This window comes from Harpia harpyja, chromosome 7 (assembly GCF_026419915.1).
Source record: "Harpia harpyja isolate bHarHar1 chromosome 7, bHarHar1 primary haplotype, whole genome shotgun sequence".
NCBI lineage: Eukaryota > Metazoa > Chordata > Aves > Accipitriformes > Accipitridae > Harpia > Harpia harpyja.
In genome coordinates, this window is record NC_068946.1 from 29,676,722 (window position 1) to 29,698,642 (window position 21,921).

The 21,921-nt window shown below is 36.5% G+C and overlaps 1 protein-coding gene across 6 annotated transcripts in view; it reads left to right on the forward strand.

The window, feature by feature from the left end:
• PDE1A (phosphodiesterase 1A) overlaps positions 1-21,921 on the forward strand; it is a 233,284-nt gene that overhangs the window by 169,314 nt on the left and 42,049 nt on the right. For all 6 annotated transcript variants that reach the window (XM_052791303.1, XM_052791301.1, XM_052791299.1 and 3 more), the window contains 5 exons: positions 600-713; positions 14,198-14,380; positions 14,834-14,900; positions 15,866-15,982; positions 18,053-18,193. In XM_052791303.1, coding sequence (XP_052647263.1) covers positions 600-713; positions 14,198-14,380; positions 14,834-14,900; positions 15,866-15,982; positions 18,053-18,193 — 622 coding nt within the window. The remainder of the gene's footprint in view (positions 1-599; positions 714-14,197; positions 14,381-14,833; positions 14,901-15,865; positions 15,983-18,052; positions 18,194-21,921) is intronic.

Consider the following 21,921-nt stretch of genomic DNA (forward strand, 5'->3'; position numbering starts at 1 on the left):
AAAATATTTGGATTTTTCTAATGCCATAGGCACCACCTTTCGTCTGGTATAATGAATTTTCTGTAAACAGAGAAACAATGGAGCTCCACATTAGCTCATGCTAATAAGAAATACAAATTCTGCAGCAAAAACATACTGGAGGCCTAAATAAAAATTGAAGACATTTAAATGAAGAAAAATCAGTATATAGTGGATATTAAAAAATTATAATCAACCTTCTAAGCAGAGAAAAATTATAGTAAGACAACTTGCAAAGCTTTTGTTATTATTTAAGCAAAACGAGAGACTCAGGCATAATAGTAATGTCACAAATTAATATTAAATCGCTCTGATGGTAGTTACTGAGTCCTCTGACTTACTGGAATGTATATGCCTTATCTTAATAGATCTTACAAATTTAGCAAGCTGTAAAAACATACAACTGGTCATTGTTATGTGGGTTTTAAAACCAGATTTTTTTTAAACAAGACAAGAGATGCAGTGATGGTCTCTTGCCTCTACATTGGCTATTGTGTTTGTTCCAATAATTCAAATAGAAAATGCATCCACTAAAATTTGATATAAGCAACACATTGATATTTTTATTTTCTTTTTCACAGATTAAGATGCTTGGTAAAGCAGCTGGAGAAGGGTGATATTAATGTGGTGGACTTAAAAAAGAATATTGAATATGCAGCATCTGTGCTGGAGGCCGTTTATATTGATGAAACCAGGTAAGTCTGAGGGGAAAAAAAAAGGGGAAAGGATGCTGAGAATCACATTTTAGAAATTTGGTGTTTGCATGCAATTGTAACTGATGTGAGCTGAAGGTCTCTGCACATCAGAAGAATCGTATATGGCTCTTAGGTCTTTTAGTGACAAGGTTAAAGCAAGTAAGATTCCGAAGGTCAGATGTAACTGTTGTCTGGAGAGCCTGCCTAGTTCTCATCTTCCTCACTTGCCCAATGTCCACATACGAAGTCATAAGAATTTTCTGAAGGATGGATTTTCTTTCTGCCACAGGCCACTTACTGATAATCATGCTGAGGACTATCACTGAAAAAAATGGGCTGTTTTGGAATGAAATGCTCATGGAGATAAGTCAGAATATTATAATCTGGCCTGTAAATACATAATTTCATGAAAAGCTGTGATTTATTTTATAATGTTTGATGCTTTGTTTCTGATTATTGTTACTGGCAGTATTACTGGCAATCATCTTTAATGTGGGTTGACTGCAATTAAATTAGAAGTTCTAAGTATTTGGCTTCTTGAAAGAATTTTAGGATATGTACTATATTGAAGGTAACTAGCCAACTTACAGTTTTTATTTCAGTGTGCTGGCCTCTTTAAGTTTTTTCTAAGCAGAATGGTCTTGTAAAGATGTCTGCCAAAACTTCTTCAAAACTGCTGGAGCATGCAGTGTATGTCTCGGTTCCATACTACATTTAAGAAGTCTGCCATTGTACTGATTATTTCACGGACCTAACTCTCTCTCTCTGCCCCCCCCCCATCCCGCAAATCTGCATATTTGATACGGTGCTTAAAGTACTGCTCTAACTTTTTCCTGTTTCTTTTCCTTTGATGCGTGTGATTCACACACCAAACCTTGCCAGTCGGGAAGTTGGAGCGTCTACTATTGGACACTAAAAAGCCTACCCATTTGAAAGCAGAAGAATGAAAACAATAGCGAATGAAGCTGGTACCAGTGGTCCATTTTTCAGAGGTTATTTTACAGACTAGGTTGGCAAGATCACTTATACTGGTGTCCTGCTCTTAGAATGCATGCATGTCCAATTCTGTAAAAAGCTGACAAAACTGTGGTAACAGGGAAGACTTTCCTGAACAGCCTCCCAGGTGCAAAACAGTTCTTAGGGACAATTTCAAAAGTGTTGCTAGCAGTCCCAAGTTAAATACACTACTTGAAAAGCATTAGGGACCTCAGTGACTTCAAAAGGGCTCACATGTTATGAAGATGTTTACAGATTCAGTTAAATTAAGCTTAACTGAGCAGACTTGGGCAAACCGTCTCGTGTGACTTCCAGGGGACCTGGGCTTTGTTAGAAAACTGAATAAATTTGGATTAAATGTTTTAAAATATTGGTAGTTAATATGCTACTGTGGATATACTTAAATCAGTTTTGCTGGCTGACAAGTTAATCAAACTTCTTTTACATTGAATCAAGGGTTGATTTGTGGATTTACATTAGTTTATAGTTGTAGTTGATACAGGTCCTTAGGGAGACAGATACAAGAAATGATCAACAAACTTCTCTTCGGGCTCATGTTACACAATAGAGGCCATAAAATTTCATTTTTGAGCAATTTTTCTAAATGTAAATCTTGTTGGCACATCTCACGTGCTCAGGAAGCTTTGGAAGATCACAATCCTCTCTCCCCTGTATTACGGGATACTGCGTCACTACCCGTGGTCAGAGCTTAAGCACGTATTTTGCCTTAATAACCATGGGAGCTGTGTCAAAGCTGTGTAGGGGACAAGGACATAAAACACTGATTATCCCTTCCATACACCTCCCAAACACTGTGATTAAATGGGTATAGTATTCACAGCTTTTTCTGAATAGTAGCACCAGGACAATGAAAATAATGTGAGATTTACTTAGTTTCTAAACTGAGGCAGCCTCTGGGGAAATGAATAGTATCTATCGTTACAATGAGGAATCCAATCTTTCTGGCTCTGTGTGGGAGCATCAAGACAAGTAACAGACACTTCATACACAGAGAAAACTGGTACACCTGAAAATACATAGGCTTGGGCAGCAACAGTCACATTTTCTTTTGCCGTAAGCAAGTTTTTAAGTTTATTGCATCCAATATTTTGCAGAATAATCTGATTTTTCACTGTACTAAGTCAGAAAGGAAATAACCTGAGACAGGTATCTTGTTTTGCTCTAATTTATTGAATACTTCTGTTCTCCAATGCAACCTCAGAGTTTGTAAACCTACCAAATTTTGGTAGTGTTCCTTATATAAATATACATTAAGCAAATGGTTTATGTATATCTTTCCATACCTATAGCTATATTTCTGAAGTATATGTATGTAGACATATAAAACAAATTTTCTTGCCCATGTTACTTATGCTGTAAGTAATAGTTTAAAATTAAATCAGTTTAACGAAACCTACTTTTCAAATTTTACTCTCTTATTTTTAGTGGTTTGCATTTTATACCCTGTATTTTTCATTTTGGGTTATAGTGTTTGATTTTGTTCTTAATTTCTCTTCCTTGGACTAATGCAGTCTCCATGAAATTCAGACTCAGAGTGATGCATTGTTTGAAACTGGTGGTCTCTGTGTAAAATTTATGCTAAAAATGTGAGTTGAGCCTCTGCTTCTTAGTTGGACAATATTATGTATAGTGCTGTTTTAAATTTTGACACTTACCCATTAAAAACAATTTGTAAATTAAGATATTTATTGTGTGGCAGAGAGATACTGTAGTCACCACCAGTACTTTCACAGTAAACTCTTTTGCATGGCAAACTGCAAAGATAATCACATTTTAAATAGCATGACCAGTATTCTGTAGTCTAAATCTGCACTAAACATTTAAAGATAAGCATACAAAGAAGGTCTCTTCAGCTTCTGGGAAGCTAATCCTTAAGGAACAAAAGCAGTGTATTATTGAGTCAAATGGCAGTGGAGGCTGGAATTAGCTTGTGTGGTTACATTTGTCCTCATTCCCACCAAAGAAAACAGGTTCTTTGTCCTGCACAGAGCTACCGCTGTTGGGAGTCTGGAACTGAGTTAACCGAACACGTTAGTAGATTAGAAATAATAGTTTAGATCACAAGCAGAATGGCCCATTCCTGCTGAGCCTGAACATGCAGTTTTATACATCACAAAGTTCAAATGACTTCAGTAAGTTTCCTACATATGAACTGCTGTATGGATAAAAGTAATTGCTATAATATAGAGCAATAACAATTAATACACCGAGTAAAGCAGTGAGAAAACCGACTCAGTACAGATTACTTTTATTACCTAAGTCCCAGAAGGAAGTTGCATGCTCTACAGGATATAATAGTTCCTGAGATTTGGCTTATAAGATAGAAAATTTAATGATGCCTTGTTCTACAAGGTACAAAGTATTACAGGCTTAGGACCAAAGGTTCAGTACAGAGTTTCTGCAACTCACATGAAAATACCCATGCTTTCTATTTGAAGCCCATGCTTGAGCCCTGGATTTTGCCCTGATGAATGTACTCAGCCAGTGCTTACATATCCAAGCAGAGGAAGACCTCAGCTTCAACCAGCCACCTAAAATGGAATCCTGTCTGCAGTATTCTCTTCTGCCCCACCTTTCTGGGAGACAGACTTCAGTATCGGCTGAGGGAAAGCCCTCTTAAATATCTCTACAGTCAGATTAGGAATGGCAACTAACAGAGAGTTGGTTAAGAGCATCCTCCTAACTCATCTTTCTATTATGACATACATCCTATTAAACAGCATAATAAAATGGTCCCGCCAATGGTCCCACACCTATTGCAGAGGGACCTTCTGCAATTCTTCACAGGCACAGAGATGAAAAAAGCAAAAAGAAAAAACAAAACTAAGGTCAGTAAAGAGATCCAAACATGAAGTATCTCATGGAAGATGTTCAATAATGTAGCCAAGGATCGAGGAAGAGCCCGTCCTGTTCCACAGCGCTGGGGAACCATTTGTGCTACTTAAAAATTAAAACTCAGGCATTAGTCTAGCAAACCCACTTTTCTCTTTATAAGCTTGAGCTTTTTTCAGTGATCAGTTCCAATTTGTTACAGTAGGAGATACCCACTTTTTTCCTGTATATTGTTACTTTGAGTTGATTGGAAAGCCTGTATCATTCTATAAAGTTGTGTGTGCACATAGAAGTACATGCAAACGTGTAAGCTGGCGGCTCCTTGAATCTTTATTTATAGTGCAACAATCAGCTGGAAATGGCTGTAGAATACAAACCCTTTAGCAGAGTATGAAATATTTTTCTCAGGTCCTCTTGCTTTCCTCTTGTTTGGTCCTCTGTTGCCCTACACTATAAGCCTTTTATCCGAGCATAAGATAGCATCTTTTAAAACTATGTACACATGCTCATTTCCATACATGCTCTTTCTAAAACTATATGCAGCTGGGTTGGGAAAAGGCAGAGAAATAACACAACAGGTTTTATTTATGGAGTTCTGAGAGTAGACTCCTTAGAAACAGGGGCAGGCAGTAGGGATAACCTTCCAAAATTACGAAAAAGTGGTTTGGAGCAATGACTGTCAATACCCCATATAAAAGGTTCTGAGCTGACGGAAAGTTGGAAAGCACAGAGAAATCAGGCATATGGAAGTGCTGCTTTCCTATGAGCTTAATTGTCTGTGGCCCCATGTCAATTAATAAGCTTGTTTAACAAGCCCTTTTTAGGACTGCTGCATCTCTCAGTGCTGAATAATTATAAGCTGCACTAAACACTTTCTTGAAAGAGATCTACCGCTTTGGTAGCTGAAGCAGAGGTTCACTGTCAGCTGAAAATAATCAGTGAAACACTCACAGTTCGAGCCCCTCAGCGGATCTCCTCTGTGGAAGAAGTTCAGACTTACTGAATAGGTGTTATAAATAATTCTGACAAATCTTGCAGCATTTTCTCCATTAGTACCTGCCACTTGGCTCAAGGTAGTGGAAGAATGATATTTAGAGTCAAACAGGAAATAAATACAGCCTGACACTTCAGTCATGATGGCTGTTCCGTTCCTTGTAAACACAGCTCTTTATTTGTGCTGAGAAGAAAATAAGTCAAATAAAATCTAGATGGAAATTACAAGATTAAAAAAATATATATGTATTCCAAAGCCAAATAAAACAAAAATGTAAACTTCTTGTGGAGAACAGTTTTAAGTGGTTCTGGATAAAATCAGAATATTTTATTCCAATTATGGTCTTATTACATTTTTTAAAAGCCTTAATTTTTTAGAAAATATACTTCATTTCAGGAAGATATTTATCTGTGCAGTTTCAACTCCATACATGGTTTTTAGTTTGTTTTAAGCTGTATAATGCCCTTTTAAAAGGCTTTAACATCTTGAGAACTTTTGACTTAGAAGAGACCATGTTTCAGTAATGCATGAAGTAGACCTGTTGTATATAGCTGGCAATTGCTTTGAGCATCTTTGATTCAACAAGACAAAATAAAAAGTACAGGTTATTGCTACATTCATGAAGGGAAAGGAAATCTCATTTAGAGTAGGTGACCTTACAACAATACATGTTTGCATGAGAGCTCTGGAAATAGTGAAGGTATTTCGATAATATTATAATGGTAAACACAGTCCTTCTTGAGCAAAAGCTCTTATTTAAAAAAAAAGTACACATTCTGATATGTATCATGTTAGCTAAAAAGGAGGTCATTAAATCCAAACTTTGTGACTGCTGTTGCAATAAACATCTTGGAACATACTGAATTTCCAGTGCACTACTCCAGTAACGCACCAAATATTTCTGTGGTTTCTGGACTTAAAGCGGGGACAAACATATCTTCAAATTGTGGACAAAAAGGAAATAGTTTAAACTGTGATCATGTCACTTGCAAGAGGAAGACTTTCATCATTTGATCTCACCAAACATCCGCGTGACCCTTAAAGTGCGCCACAGAACTATTTGTGATCAGAACATGTGTGTGTGTATCTTTGTCTTGTGGAGTCTAAGGAAGAAGAAAGGAGCAAATGCTTGATTAGATGCTGGTGCTCACAGAGCTGTGTGTCATGGAAGTGTGGATGGAGCTTAGCAACAACCCAACGACTAAACAAAATTCTCCTGTTTCCAGGAGATCCCGAGGTGAGGAACGGTCAGCGTAGCCTGTTCTTGGGCAGCTTTCGATACGCAGTTTTGGTTATGTTTGAAAGCTGGAGAAGGCTGTTCCCTGGTGTTTTCAAGCTAGTGCTACATCAGCTGCTGCTGAGCATCCCACAGCAGGAATCTTGTTTGACGTTACAGGACCATTTGCATTCCGTTCCCACCTGTAGCATACAACATCTAGCTGATTTGGTGAATCACGTAGTTTCAGACTGGAAGGCTCTGGTTAGGGAAGAAATTGTGCTGATTCAGACACCATCGTCCATTCAGGGTAGCCAGCAGAGATGGTCACACCAGCAAATCTCTTTGCAGGTGCAAGGGTTGAGAAAGTTAAATTCTCCTACATAACAAGGTGTAGATATTTGTTACAATTTTTAAAAGCATATATTCCCAATCTCTCTACCTGAAAAGACAGATAAATTTGTTCATTTATACATGAAGGTAACTGTTTCATTCACAGAACAGTGGGACATTCGATCAATGATGTGATTTATTTTGAAGGATCTAGACGATATTTCTACTCAAAATTACCTTTTTTGAAAAAATCTGGGAATATTAAAGAAAATAATCTGCCTAGTGATACAAGGATAAAACAAGTGGAATGGGATGCCCCGTTTGGTAACTATTTGCCAGGTGAAAAATACAGTCTATATGATTCCTCTCTGAGCTGACTTCATTGAGGAGAGATTGGAAGTGGTAATTATTTAAGCATGAAGTTAAATCATAATCTTGAATATTCAGTTAAGGTTGCTGTGAGCGTGTATTGCTGTCCTCCATAACCAACCCATGGTTAAATGTACTTTGCCTGAAGTTGCTTTGTCAGCAACAAATGTACCATTTGAACTAAATCATTCAGTTCATCCATTAAGGGAATCTACAAATGATACTTCTATAAAAGCTGCTATTGAGAAAAAGCTTATTGTGTTGAGATTGATTCAGTATATTCCACCCTTATAAAAGCTTAAAATAAGCCTTTAAAATCTTTTGTACTAAGCCAAAGGTTTTTTCTGAGAGGGAAGCTTACAACAGCATCAAAGTTACATAAAAAAATACACTTAAAATCACAGAAAATCTGTTAAATTCTGACTAAAACTCTTCAGTTCAGTTAGGATATTTAATAAATGGCCTGCATCCCTTTTCTGAACTTATTGAATTTTTCTATCTCAAAGTTATTGCTCTTAATTTATTTATGAGTCATGCCCTGAGATAGTCACTGCCCTATAGGGCTTCCAGAATACCACATTAAAGCAATTGAATTAAAAAAAGAAAAATGCATTAGCTCACAGCTGTGCTCCTGAAAAATGATATTTTTTAATCATGAATATCCTGACCTGAATCTTAAGATTGTTGATGGCCTTTGGTACATGCATCTGTATTTCTGAATAGGCAGTACATATCAACAAGTGAATGCTTCCAGTAACAATGGTCCTTACTCCATTACTTATCTGCTGTTGTAATAACTGTATTTCATCCAGAGTCTTTGCCATTTATTGTAATTGTTAGTTCTTAATATGAGCACAATTCTTCTGAAAATGTGCTAAATTCAAAGAGTACAACGTGTTGGTAAATTCATAGTTTCCTTTAGAAAGACCTTTATGTACTAATAATGCACCTCAACCATTTTTGCAATCTGTTTATCCTCAGTTGGAGTCAAGAGAATCTTTTAGTGGATATTAGTGGAAATTGTGGTGGACTATAGAGGACATAAATATTGATTGAATATATTGATTCATGCTCGTTCAGGAAGATAGTGAGACACTAGCACACAAATAATTGATAAAAATGTGAATTGGCTATTTGGACTATAAATTCTCTGCTTTCTGCATTCTAGACCTAGAAGAGGACTTTGATCAATTCACTCTTAAGAGGTTGATCATTAGCTTGATTAATTCACTAAACGGTAAAGAGCTAATACCTCCTTCTCAATCTCTCCTCTGGAAATCTTTCACCATCTTTGTTAGGCAGCATGACTGATCAGCACTGATGGAGTTTTTTTCCCCATAGCCATTACCTAATTTTTTTTTTTTTTTCATTTTCTTTTCTTTCTTCTCCTCCATAGTACATCTGATATATTCCTAAGGGAAAAGAAATATACTTCTGACTAGTCCATTACTATATTTAAAATTGTGATTAAATGAAGAGAGAGCTAGAAATTATCACTACTTGAATTTTGAAAAATTATTCTTGGCAAAAACCACAGTACTGTGACAAGAAGATCAGGTTATTAGTTACTATGACTGCAATATTAATTGATTGCTAAGCTGAAATGCCATGGGCCATATCTTACTTATTCCCACAACTGTCAATGGGAGTTCCACTCATGGAACAAATAGAATTAAATAACCCAAGCCTCCCCCTCTCCTTCCCACGCGTATCTCTTCCTCGTATTACATCTACTTAATAGGCTAGTGATATATGAGCAAAATGTAACCCCGAAATTCTGACTTTGTGTTGAAAAATAGTACTTTCCGTGGCACATTGTTAGAGCTTTTTTTGGTTTGTTTATTAGCTTTTTTAGGTGTTGCTTAGCTTTAGGAAAGTAAAAATTAAAGTGTGTGCCTTGGTATATTAACATTTATGTAATTCAGCTAGGATATTGGAGTTCGTGCCTCCCAGTTGAATGGGATTGATCTTAGTAGAGTTTTACTTTAAGGCTGACTTTGTGGAACAACTATGTAGCTTTAAAATAGAAAGTAAATGCCCACCATCTCTAATCTTCAGTGTGGTTGATTTGGAGGATGAGGCTATGGATCTTGCAGTCACTCCACTCCAAATATTTTCTAAGCCATTGGTTCTAGCCTTGTGTTTGACAGCTATGATCACTTGTTATTTTGCTCATTAATTTATCCAATGGCATTTTTGAACCTATGTAAAAGTTTACATATTGCAAAATGCTGCAAAATTATATTACAATTTACAAATTACATTTTACAATTTACAATTACAAATTATATTGCAAAATCTTGCAAAAATCACTGTAATATTTGGTAGGAACCTCAGTGGTTTAACTGTGTTTGTCTTTGTTTTGACCCCGTCTTCTAATACTATTTCACCTTTCCCTCTGTTTTTTGTTTTTTTGTTTTTTTGTTTTTTTTTTTTTAATTTCAAGGCATCCTGAATAATCACCTATAATGATGATTTACCTATTCATCTGTGATTCATAAAGTGGAAGTTAGAGCAAGAAATCTACATAACAGTAGAATTACAGAATGCAGAATTTCTAAATATATTTTCCATTTATCTGTGCAATAATAACATTCATTAGGCAAAAACCAAACACCAATAACTTCCTATTGATTCGCTGTTTTTACTGAAGCTTTTGATAATTGTTGGTTCTTAGTAGATATAAATTAAAATAGCAGTAATATAAACACTCAGGAATAAAAATGTTCTGCATATACACTTTGGACCGTTATGTTTTTTTCCAGTAATTATAAAAAATGTTGTACTGTAGAATTTATTCAAAGAAATGATGACGTTATAATGCTCAGTTATTGCATCAGAGTGATGTTATAATACATCTGCTCCAAGCATCAACTTTTGTTGTGGTTAAGTTCTGAGCAACAGCAGTAGTAACAGCGAGAAGGACAGGCACGTAGGGGCTCTGTGATTTACTTGATGCATTTTCTGCAGTGATGTACAATCAATAGACTAGGGGCCAGCAAACAAGCTGCAAAATGGTTTGACATAAAAAGAAAATGGTTCCACATAAAAAGAACAAGACCCATGTAAAAAAATACAGCAGTGGCCAATCAAAAACTGGTTCTCGTTGGGTGAAGAAGAAAATTTCAGCTATTATTGTAATGTAAGTGCTGAAGTACTGTTAGTACTTCTGGTTAATGTGCACAAATTCCGATACTTCTGCTGAAGATTCTTTTTGTTACATTTGGTAAAATTTTTATATATATATATGTGTGTGTGTGTGTGTGTATATGTGTGTGCGCATTTTGTAAATACTAAGTAAATTACTGATAAAAACAATTTGATGTTTTTATGTCTCAATGTATAAATTTTCTTTATTTGGGTTATTTTAAAGAAGTGTTTTCACAATCAGTGAGTAAAAGGTGAACAATTAGATGTGTTTCACAGAATCCACAATATTGTGTATGTATACATATGCATGCACACCCATGGAAATATCATGGAAATAGTATATTTTATAATCAAGGTATAACTAGATGAATAAAAGTTGACAAAAGTTGCAAACTATGAAATGAGTTGAAGATTGGATTCTAAGAATTTGTGATAATTAAGCATAACTTGTATGGTTCAATATATGGCCTAATTTATTTCTCTTCCTAAATAAAATTACCGTCAAATTACATATCCCTCTAACCATCCATTTATTCAGATGTGTAGACCCATATATGAGCCCTGTCCCTGTAATTACAGAAGAATGGTAGTCATTAGTGAATTTATTTAAAGGACATTTCTAGCAATGCATATGCCATGAGTAATTTTCCCCAATATAAATCTTATTCTTCAAAAGGTCAGGGAAGTGCAGAAAATAGACAGTTATGAGATGGATGACTAGCCCTTGTTTCCTCTCCTTAAATGTTGTTTCAGTTAGGCTACTGAAAGAAACTAATTCTTTTTGAGAAGTTACTAAGGTTATGTGTTGAGGGATTTGCGAGCTTGTACTTAAAAAGGATTGTGCTTACAACGTAATTCTATGTTGCAGTTGCTTTCCTAGTTATTTAAGTAGGAACCAGAGACACTGAAACTCTCTCTCTCCCCCATAGCACTTTGTTCAGTCATCTCTCATCAGAGAGCAGTGGTCTCATGAAAATTGCTGGTTAAAGAAACACTTTTTTCAAATACTGTTTCTCTGTTCTGTCTTCATAAAGTAACTCCTATTACTACCATTTACAGACTGAATAGTCCTCTGATTTTACAGATGAATGGTTAAAAAGGTTAGAGAAACTGCAGTGTCTTGCTAGCCTTAATTTGTACTCCAGCGGCTCGTGCCTGCAGAGCTCAGGACTTGGTCCCAAATTCAGATCTGCATCAGCCTATAGCAAACTGGTGTAGAGCTCTGCTTCATGCTGCACAGGTGATGTGGAATATCCCTGCTGCATGCTCTGAGGCAGCCTAATGCCCATGGTCCTTTTATCACTGGAATAATTTCATCTCATTTGAGTAACGGTCGGAATAGTTACAAAAAAATGTTTTAGGGATTATAAGGTTTATTCCTGATTATAGTACAAATACATCAAATGTCAAATATTCCTCAGAAGTATAAATGTACTGATCTCTCCAGGGATGTTTAATAACAATGTTAGACTAGTAGGGATTGAAGTGGACTATAACATAGTTTTTAATTTAGGGAATAAAATCAGTTTATAGCCTTTGACCTATGGTCAGTTCAGTTTTGCAAGATAATTTGCCCAAATCCTTTCCTCTACACAAGTCCTGCTCCTCCAAAATAAATTACTGACTTTTGGCCTGTGTCCCACAGTCAGAAAATCTTGTAATTCTTGTCCATTCTGCTCCTCTTGCACTCTGTGTTGAAAAGCCTTTCTAGTCTGATAATTCTATGTCCCTAAAAAATAGGAGGAATGTGTCTGCTGTTCTTTCAGTAAATAGTGGTGGTGTTGGGGGCATTTTATGGATTTTTTTTTTTTTTAAACCCCAATTGAAAAGTCTCACAAAATATGCCACCAGCCAGATGAGGTGCTGAAACTGAGAACAGGGCAGATGAGCACAAATATACTACGCTCACTGTTCACTAATAATTTATATAACACTTCTGGCATCATGCTTCCTACTAGGCATCTTCTTATAATCCCTCAGATAGTATTAGATTTACATGGGGATTCCTTTGAACTGTACTGTATTCAGGCTTTTCTTCATCATCAATGTTGCTGCTCAATTCCTCTATGTGCCAGAGAAGACCTGGATTAGGCAAGGTTTTGAAAATGTGGAAAAAGAGAAACAAAGAAATTGAAAGGTGTGAAAGAGCCACTGAATAAATATGAGGAGTGAATGCATAAATAAGGGAAAGAGTCAACAGAGTTAGGCTAAGAGTAGAAAGAAAAGACAGTGGCAGAGGTGACAACATGAAAATGGAAAAGGAAGTGATAATTTTCCTCTCCCAAATCCCCATCTGCAAATGCTGTTAGCTGAATTTCCACCAAATATATTTCCCAGGAATCCTGTTCACTCAGAAGAGACCCAAGTTTTAACTCGACAAGCAGATTGTCTGATAAGAAAATCACACCCCAAAATACATTGTCCATCATTGCTTTGTGTCCAATTCATGCAAACTTGAGCAGTTTCAGAAAGACAGCACTAGAGAAATAGATTATGTAATCAAATAATGCCTGCAATTCAATTGGTACCACTTCTAATAAAACATTTTTAAAGGGTGGCATGCTTTACATATGTTTGGGTCATCCTAACTCTGGGGTTTCTTGCATAATTGCATGAAGGAAAACATGTTATCTAACTAAATAAGGGATTAAGTTTTTGATTCTTGGAAAACCCCAGCAGACTGAGTGATATGGGCAAATAACAGCAAGAAGTTCCTGCATCTGATAGAAGTGTAGAATTGAAGTGCTGAGTCTGTTTTAAGAGAATCTTTAGTTACATGTTTCTTCTAAGTAAACTGATGTCCTCCAATTCAGTGCTGTTGACATTTCTTTTTTATACTTTTTCTGTTTTGCAAGAGGTATACATAACTTTTCTAACTTTTTGAACAACTAAGAACTGCGAAAGCTGACTTGCAATCCAGTCTTGTACAATATCTTTACTGTTATGATTTTGTTACCCTGCCTTCAATAGGAATACAGATCTCCACACAGAAGGAATTAATTCTCTTTACTACTTTTTTTGCACTGGAATAACATGATGAGCATGTATACAGGGTGTTCACTGAAATGCATTCAGCATAGCATTGCTATGTAATATCATATACTTTCCATGTAAGTGTCAAAACATTTTTTGTACCATTTTGGAGGACAGATCAGATGAACCACTGGTGTTCTCAGTTATAGCAGCAACCCCTCTTTCTATAGATGTTCATGTCAGCCACTGGTTTAGATGTCTCCTCAGGATTTTATAACTCACTGATTTCACTTCAATCCACCATAGCTGTGACATCTTTGTAGAAAAATCTTCTCTTGCCTTTACTTGAATATCTTGCATGTGAGTACTTTTTACCTTCTGGAACATAAGCAGTGGGACAGAGGGAAGATACCTGCTGTGTCCAGCTTCCCAGTGGCCTCAGTATGTCTACCAGAGAAGACATTTAGTGATGTGCTGAGTCAATTCTACAGACAACCTCTGCTCCTGTTAAAATTAAGTTTTGTTAGCTGTTCACCTGTCCATACTCCCTTTCCTTCAGTCTGCCATCTTCTCGGTTACCTTGTATTAATTTTTTTGTAGGAAGCTTTTGGACACTGAGGATGAGCTCTCTGACATCCAGTCGGATTCGGTCCCGCTGGAAGTGCGCGACTGGTTAGCTTCTACATTCACAAGAGAAATGGGAATAGTGAAGAGGAGACCTGAAGAAAAGCCCAAATTCCGAAGCATTGTGCATGCTGTGCAGGCTGGGATTTTTGTAGAAAGGTGGGAGCTTTGTTTTCTTATTACAGCAAGTACTGCATTTAACCACAGTGTCTGTTGTTGAAGATCCCTTACGTGGTGGGATGAACCTGAAGCAAATCTTTGAGCCAGAATTTTGGTTTCAATTTCTGCAATCACTTTATTTTTCTATACAGAAATCCAGATTAAACCTCTAAATTTGTAATGAAATCTTTGGAAAATTCTGGGAATGAACTTCATGGCTTTGAAACTTCTACACTAAAATATACCAAAGACTGCACTAACATAAAAGAGTAATATACGAGCAGACAGGCTTTTCTCATAAGTTCATAAAAAGATTTATGTTGTCTTTGGGATCAGACCTTTAAATAGCTTAGTGTTATTTCACAAACAGTGAAAGATGAATTAAAAAAAGAGAAATTGTTCCAGTACATTTTAAAGGAGTGCTATTCCTTAATATTTTATTTGTTCTTTTAGGATGTACCGAAGAACTTCTAGCATGGTTGGTTTGGCTTACCCAGCAGAAGTGATAGTAACATTTAAGGTGAAATAAGTTTAATCATTGTGCAATTTGAATATATTTGTACTTAAGTTTGGTGACTTTTAGGGTGAAATGAATATATTTTTCTACTGAACATACCCTAGCCATTGTTGGTACTACAGAACTGAGCACACATAACAGAGAAATTAATAGTTAAAAATTCAAAAATAGCATATGATTCTGTTTATTGTTTCACTGATTAATTGTGATTTCATTTAGATGTTATTAGAGCAATAGGATGAAATTTGTATAGAAATTTTTATAGAAATGTGAGACATGGTTTTATCAGCTCCCAGTGATATGGTAATCAGTGTCTCAGCAGCATTTGTTTCCTTTTTAGGAAAGAAAAAGGAGAATTAGTGTTGGGATAGAGCTAACAAAAGAAGCTGCAGCTTATGGAACAAGTACAGCATTTGCTGTGAGTTTAAGGCATTACTGTAGTTCACCCAAAAGGCGATCTTTTATAGTAGTAAAGTTTCTATGGCTGTGTATGCAATTAAAAAATGCATACATTCTTGAGAATGTAGTACCTCACCTTTTCCCCTGAAAGTCAGACACTGTTATATTATTCTCAAATTGCTATATGGCTATAGTGTTAATGACATTGCTGATAGCCTATTTAAAGGATGGATATTCACATCAGCTCCACAAGGTTCTATAGACAATTTGTATGCAGGAAGTTAAATCTGAAAGATTAAGGCCTTTGATTCAAAGCATACAAAGTTGCATAGGTCATGTTAGAAGTATTTTATTCATAACTTGCACAACTATTTTCATCATTAATATTGAAATAGTCATTAATGTGTTATCTACAGTAGGAGTTTGAAAGAGTTGGACAATAAAAAACCACCAAACTCTCCCCCTTCCCTTCAAAACCCCCCAAAATATTTTTTCCAGTGATTAACTGGAAACCTACTTAAAAAGATGGAAATTTTATGGTTTTTTTTTTCTTTTCCCCTCATCTACAGGATGTTGATAAATGGTCTTTTGACGTATTTGCCCTAAATGAAGCAAGTGGAGAGCACAGTCTGAAATTTATGATGTATGAGCTGTTTACCCGATATGACCTTTTGAGCCGTTTCAAGGTCAGAAACTAGCCACAAATAAAAATATGTATGCAAAAATAAGTATGTCAAATTTAAACTACAAGAAAGCCAGGATACATTTGAAATGGTTTATTATTGTACAATGCAGTGCAGAATTTCAAAGAATATGGCAAATCGAAAATTGTGATATGCCAATAGTTCTACCAAATGGAACTTCACCCAGAGCATGCAAATTTTTCTGCAACCTAAAAAATGGAAAGCTATGTAGACCCATGTCAAGACAGTTTGGGATGTCATGTTGCTAGTGAGCAGCTAAATGTTGTAAGCATTAAATAAACAGATTATGTATACAGCCTATTTACTCAGCAGTACTGAATTAGAGTCCCAGCTTCATGGAACAAAGAATCCTAATAAGGCAGAAAACTGTAGTTAGTCCTAAGTACTTTTTTCATGGTCTAGATCATAGTATGTTGCCCACCACTGTGCAGGGGTTTCAGCTGAACCTTCCTCTCCAACCAACTGGGGAATATATAAAGAGAAGGCTGCTTTTCCATGGTGTTTTCAGGGCATTGCAGTACAATATGGAGTAGTCACAACCAGCTTTGAAAGGCTGAGATAAAAAATGTATCAAAATGCCAAATTTATGATTATAATAGTAATGAATGCAAGTTTCATTACAGTTTCAAAATCTCTCCACTGCAAAACTCCATGTTCCTTTTGAAAAGGCTTCCTCACCCTGAAGTTGGTTTGAATATTTTAATTTTAACCAATAACCCAGACTCAGCTTTTCCCATCAAGCTTTTCCCTTCAAGCTCTGGGTGCTTGAAGTCAGAACCACACCAGGGCTACCTTTAACAACACAGTCATAAACTACACAATGTTACTGGCTCAGTGGGCTTAAGCCCATTCTCAGTCCCACTGTTTAGCTTGCAGGGCTTTTAAATAAAGAAAAAAGTCTTAAGGAAAATGTCATTTCATTATATGGATGTCATGGTTTAACCCCAGCCGGCAACTAAGCACCACACAGCTTCTCGCTCACTCCTGCCCCCCCCAGCAGGATGGGGGGGAAGAGAATTGGAAGGGTAAAAATGAGAAAACTCATAGGTTGAGATAAGAACAGTTTAATAACTGAAACATAATAATAATAATAATAATAATAATAATAATAATAATGATGATGATGATGATGAATTTTAATGAAAAGGAAAATTACAAAGAGAGATAAATAAAACCCAAGAAAGACAAGCAATGCAAATGAAAACAATTGCTCACCACCAACGAATGGACCGATGCCCAGCCAGTCCCCGACCTGCCACCTGCCAACATTCCCCCTAGTTTTATTGCTGAGCATGACGTCATATGGTCTGGAATATCCCTTTGGTCAGTTGGGGTCAGCTGTCCCGGCTGTGTTGCCTCCCAACTTCTTGTGCACCCCCAGCCCACTCGCTGGTGGGGTGGGGTGAGGAGCAGAAAAAGCCTTGACCCTGTGTAAGCACTGCTCAACAGTAGCTAAAACATCCCTGTATTATCAATGCTGTTTTCAGCACAAATCCAAAACATAGCCCCATAGCAACTACTATGAAGCAAATTAACTCTACCCCAGCCAAAACCAGCACAATGGGAAAATAAATGGGACTAGATAGTACCTGTACTTCATAAATTGCCTGGAGGAAGAGGAGGAAGGGAAGTCATACTATCAGATTCAAGGAAGCCTTGTCTCAGGCAAGGTAAAACTGGTGAAGAAAAGGAGATAATCCTATTGTTAGACTCCTATCTGGCATGCCTTCATTATATGAGCAATCTGTGTATTCCTGGTACAGACAGACAGACATACATCTCTTGAAAACTATTTGGTTGATAGCTCCGCAGTCTCTTGTACACTAACCACATGCTGTGCATGGTGTATGTAGAGGGATATAACATCTACAAGAATTGGGTGAAGACTCCCTGATGCATGTAAGATATTAGATATTTACAGTTTAAATTTTTCTTTTGTTGTTTGTTAACTAAATTCTATGGTATATTTATTTGTGTTTTATTTATTGCATGATTAACTTTGCAGCTGTTGCAGGAAAAAAACCATTTATTTTAATTTTTGCTTTCCCTCAGATCCCTGTTTCCAATCTTATTTCATTTGCTGAAGCTCTTGAAGTTGGTTACAGCAAATACAAAAATCCATATCACAATTTGATCCATGCAGCTGATGTTACTCAAACTGTGCATTACATAATGATTCACACTGGTATCATGGTAAGAAATACTGCAATGTTCAATTTACTTCTTTTCTCAGACTTTGCTGTTTTGGATAAATGTGTATGTGTGTCTTCTCTTAAGGAAAAAGCTCCCTTGAAAATTGTGCAGAGATAGATTCCAAACTACCATTCAGGCTGTGAACTTTATTTCATTTTAACAGTTCTTCCAGGCAGGAACTCTACTGATGTGGAGGAAAAAAGGAGAAAAAAATCCTTCTCAAATACTTTTCGCTTTTCATTGCCTGTGCTAGGGTATTATATATCATACTGAAAGAGATATATTTGCAGGAGTGGGCAGGTGAGATTTTTTCACTTCCACATCAGAGCCTGGGAGGTGTGATCAGGCAAGGAAGCTTTAGTATCTGCTGAGGTCCTGGCCATTGAAAGATATACTGAATCAGTGCAGGCTTACTCAAATACTCTGCAGCTGCTTTTTCTTTTAGTTCATAACCTTATTTAGGACTGCTCTTGAATACTGTATGAGCCTGTAGTAGGCAGGAGATTGCATCTGCCTTGCACTATTGCAATATGCTAATATTTTTTAGTATTTGCTTTGGGAACTGAAGTAAGTCTGTGCAAGCATTTTTACTCTAAACACTTATCTTAGATTTAATACCATCAGTGGGACTCTCCTCGCTATCAGCTTGCTAGACAAAAGTAAATACTGACTGAAAGAAAACAGACATCTCTGTCAATGGCCTTTTGATGATTTGTCTTCACTATGAATGCACTTGTTTCAAAAAAAAAAAAAAAGGTGGGAAGTGATACTGTCTGATTACTGTTTGCAGAGCCGTGAAACAATTCCATAAGACTTTTGGAAAGGAAAATTTTAGGGCTGACTCTAGATGTTTGTGCTCCAATATATACACAATAAATGACAGTCATTCACTTATGTTAGGCTTTTTCTCACTGAAAGCTTTGCCTTTGGCTTCAGTGGAGGCAAGAACAAGTCCCTAGGCATTACACAGTTAGGTTCTACTCTTTGAAGGAAGGCATTTGCTTCTAAATATCAAGTTTTTAAAGCTACATTTTTAACACAAGTACTACTTGCAGAGTCTTCACCAGCTAAGATTCCTTTTCACAATGAGATGTTTTCTTGAGAAAGGGCTTCCATATCAGACTGAAGCATAGATGAGACAGCTCTTGCCAAGATGACTCCAAACAAAAGTTGTTGTGTATGATGTTCACCTATCAAAATAATATTTTAATAAAAGAAAAAGCTTGAAGAGATTAGATCATGGTTCATATCCTACGTTAAGTGATGTGAGACATGTCTTTGTTGCAGGTATACACCTGGATCAGCAACTTAACAGGGAGGAAAATCCCTTTGTTGTATTATACATTATAAACATCCCTTTGGCCCATTGTAACTGTGCCCCTCCACTTTTCAAAAAAGACAAGAGCATCCAGATTGCCTTTGTGATGCCAGGACAAGGTTCCAACTTCCAGAGATATCCTAGTCAATTTGGGATGTTTAGCCGTTGATTGAACAACTTTGCAACACACTTTGTCTATCTCTGAACACTGAATGAAGGAACCTGTTTCATATTTGAATATCTGCTATTCCACCAGGTGCACACGATAATGAGAAAGGCCTCTCCAGTTAAAGTTTTACAATGTTAGCATCTTAACCTTGTAACTGCACTTTGATGTGATTTGGACAACTATTTTCAGAAAATCTTAGACTTTGCTGCAGTTACTTTTCTGTAAAACCTCATTAATGTTGCAGTGCTGCTACAAAATATTCCTATAAAATTGGGCCAGATTTTAAATATTCACATTTGAATTGCTGAATTATGATATTGGAAGGTTCTTGGAAAGATATCTAACTAGGACAACACTTAGTCAAGAGTGCCTTCAAACAGATGTAGCTTGCCAGGCAGAAGGAATATTTATAGAAATCAGTGTCTGAAAGAGGGCCTAGTGATTCTGCATCTTGCAAAGTACTTCTGTCCCAAATGTCATTTTCAGTTTGAGAATGCATCAGTATCATGCAAATGTTCTATTAAACTTGTTGGATTTTTTTCCTGTTGCCTGTTTAACCCTACAGAACCTTACTCAATAACAATTTGAAGTTTGCTTCTCAAGCTAAGTAGTTTTCAGAGTATGTCCATTGTAATGCCTCTTTTAACTCTGCTGTATCTTCTAACCAGTACCTGGACTGGAGTCAATCTGATGCAATTCTATATCAAATTCCTGTGTGGCTTTCGCAGATTGGCATGCAATTCGAAGTTCTTTCATTGTATCTTAAAGAACTGATACCGACTCCCAAATCTTGCAAAGAATTGCTGTCTTCCTTGTTCACTTCAGAAAGACATACTGAAGCAAATGTTTCAAAAAGCTGGATTTTAGAAAACCCTTTTCATGATTCCTGTTGTTGAGGTCATACATTTTGTATCTTTTATAGGCACCTGGAAAACAGCCATATTTCAGCATTTGCCAAAAAAAAATTGGCTGGTCAGAGTTTATGGTTCTCCACAAGCCTTTAAAGAGATTCCTGTGAGGAATAACACATATTCAGAGTTGCAGTTAAAGAAATAAAATGATCATTGTATTTTCCAAAAGTTACTGTCTATCTTAAGAAACAGCCACCTCAGATCAATGTGTTAGAAAGTTAGATATCACAGATGGCACACAATTCCTTAACCTTCCCAAGAGATTAAATCCCAGATGATATGACTGAAATATACAACTCAAGCTTGCATTTATGAAGTCTTCATCTTTATAAAGATTTAAGAATCCAAGTCCCAGGGAATACATCTTGTAAGGAACTTTTGAGTCATCGATCATCTTCCCACCATCCCTTTTCTCCTCCCACATACCTGTATTGCTCGAGCTAAAGGAAAAAATGTCTTCACTGTCAATAAGTGCATTGTGAGACTCCCTTTCTTACTCATTTTCTAATCCATCATTGTTTAAAAAAAATAGTTTAAACCAGAGCTCAGGAAAAGTTGAAATGAATCTATTTACTTATAAGCAATTTATAATACTGGAACACATCTCGCAACAGAAGAGATCTTTTCCAATAGGTGTTACACCTGCATGGCATAGTATCTTCCAGGAGGAAAGCAGGTTCCAGCTCTTTGCAGTCTTGCAGACCTCCAGATACCTGCTTTTCCCTCTCCCTTTGAGAAAAATGCTTGTTAACCGTCTCTCTAAGAGCTTTCTCCTACTTCCTTAGAAATCCTTTAGCTAAAGGAGTTCTCTGATTCTCTATCTGAATACTGATCTGAATTTTGACTGTACAGCTACAGTCTCTAGAATACTTGTTCTCATATAGTACTGTACGAAGCTTCTGCATAGCCCATAGATATTGTTTGTAAGGAATTCTCTTCTACTTATAAATGCATTGTCTAGCAACTATTTTGGTTACTAAAAAAGCTGATCTTTGAGAAGGCGTCTTAAAGAAAAAGTTTATGTTTAGCTTCAGTTACTAATAATTTCTGGCTTTCTATTCTATTTGGTATGTTGAAAACATTGTGAAAGCCAGGACTGGTCATGGCCTGGTTTCTTGTGACACACAATATGATGAAGGTCATCATTTCCATTTTTAGAACTGCTTACAGTACATTCTCATTCCTCTGCTGTGACCTTTATTGATCTATACTGCTTCACCAACAGCCAGTACTTGTTGTTCCTCAGCAGTCTTATTTTGTCGCTGAATGACCTATTTCATTATTCTCACATTACTTATGAATCTTGACTGTTCCCTTTCTTCTTCTTTGA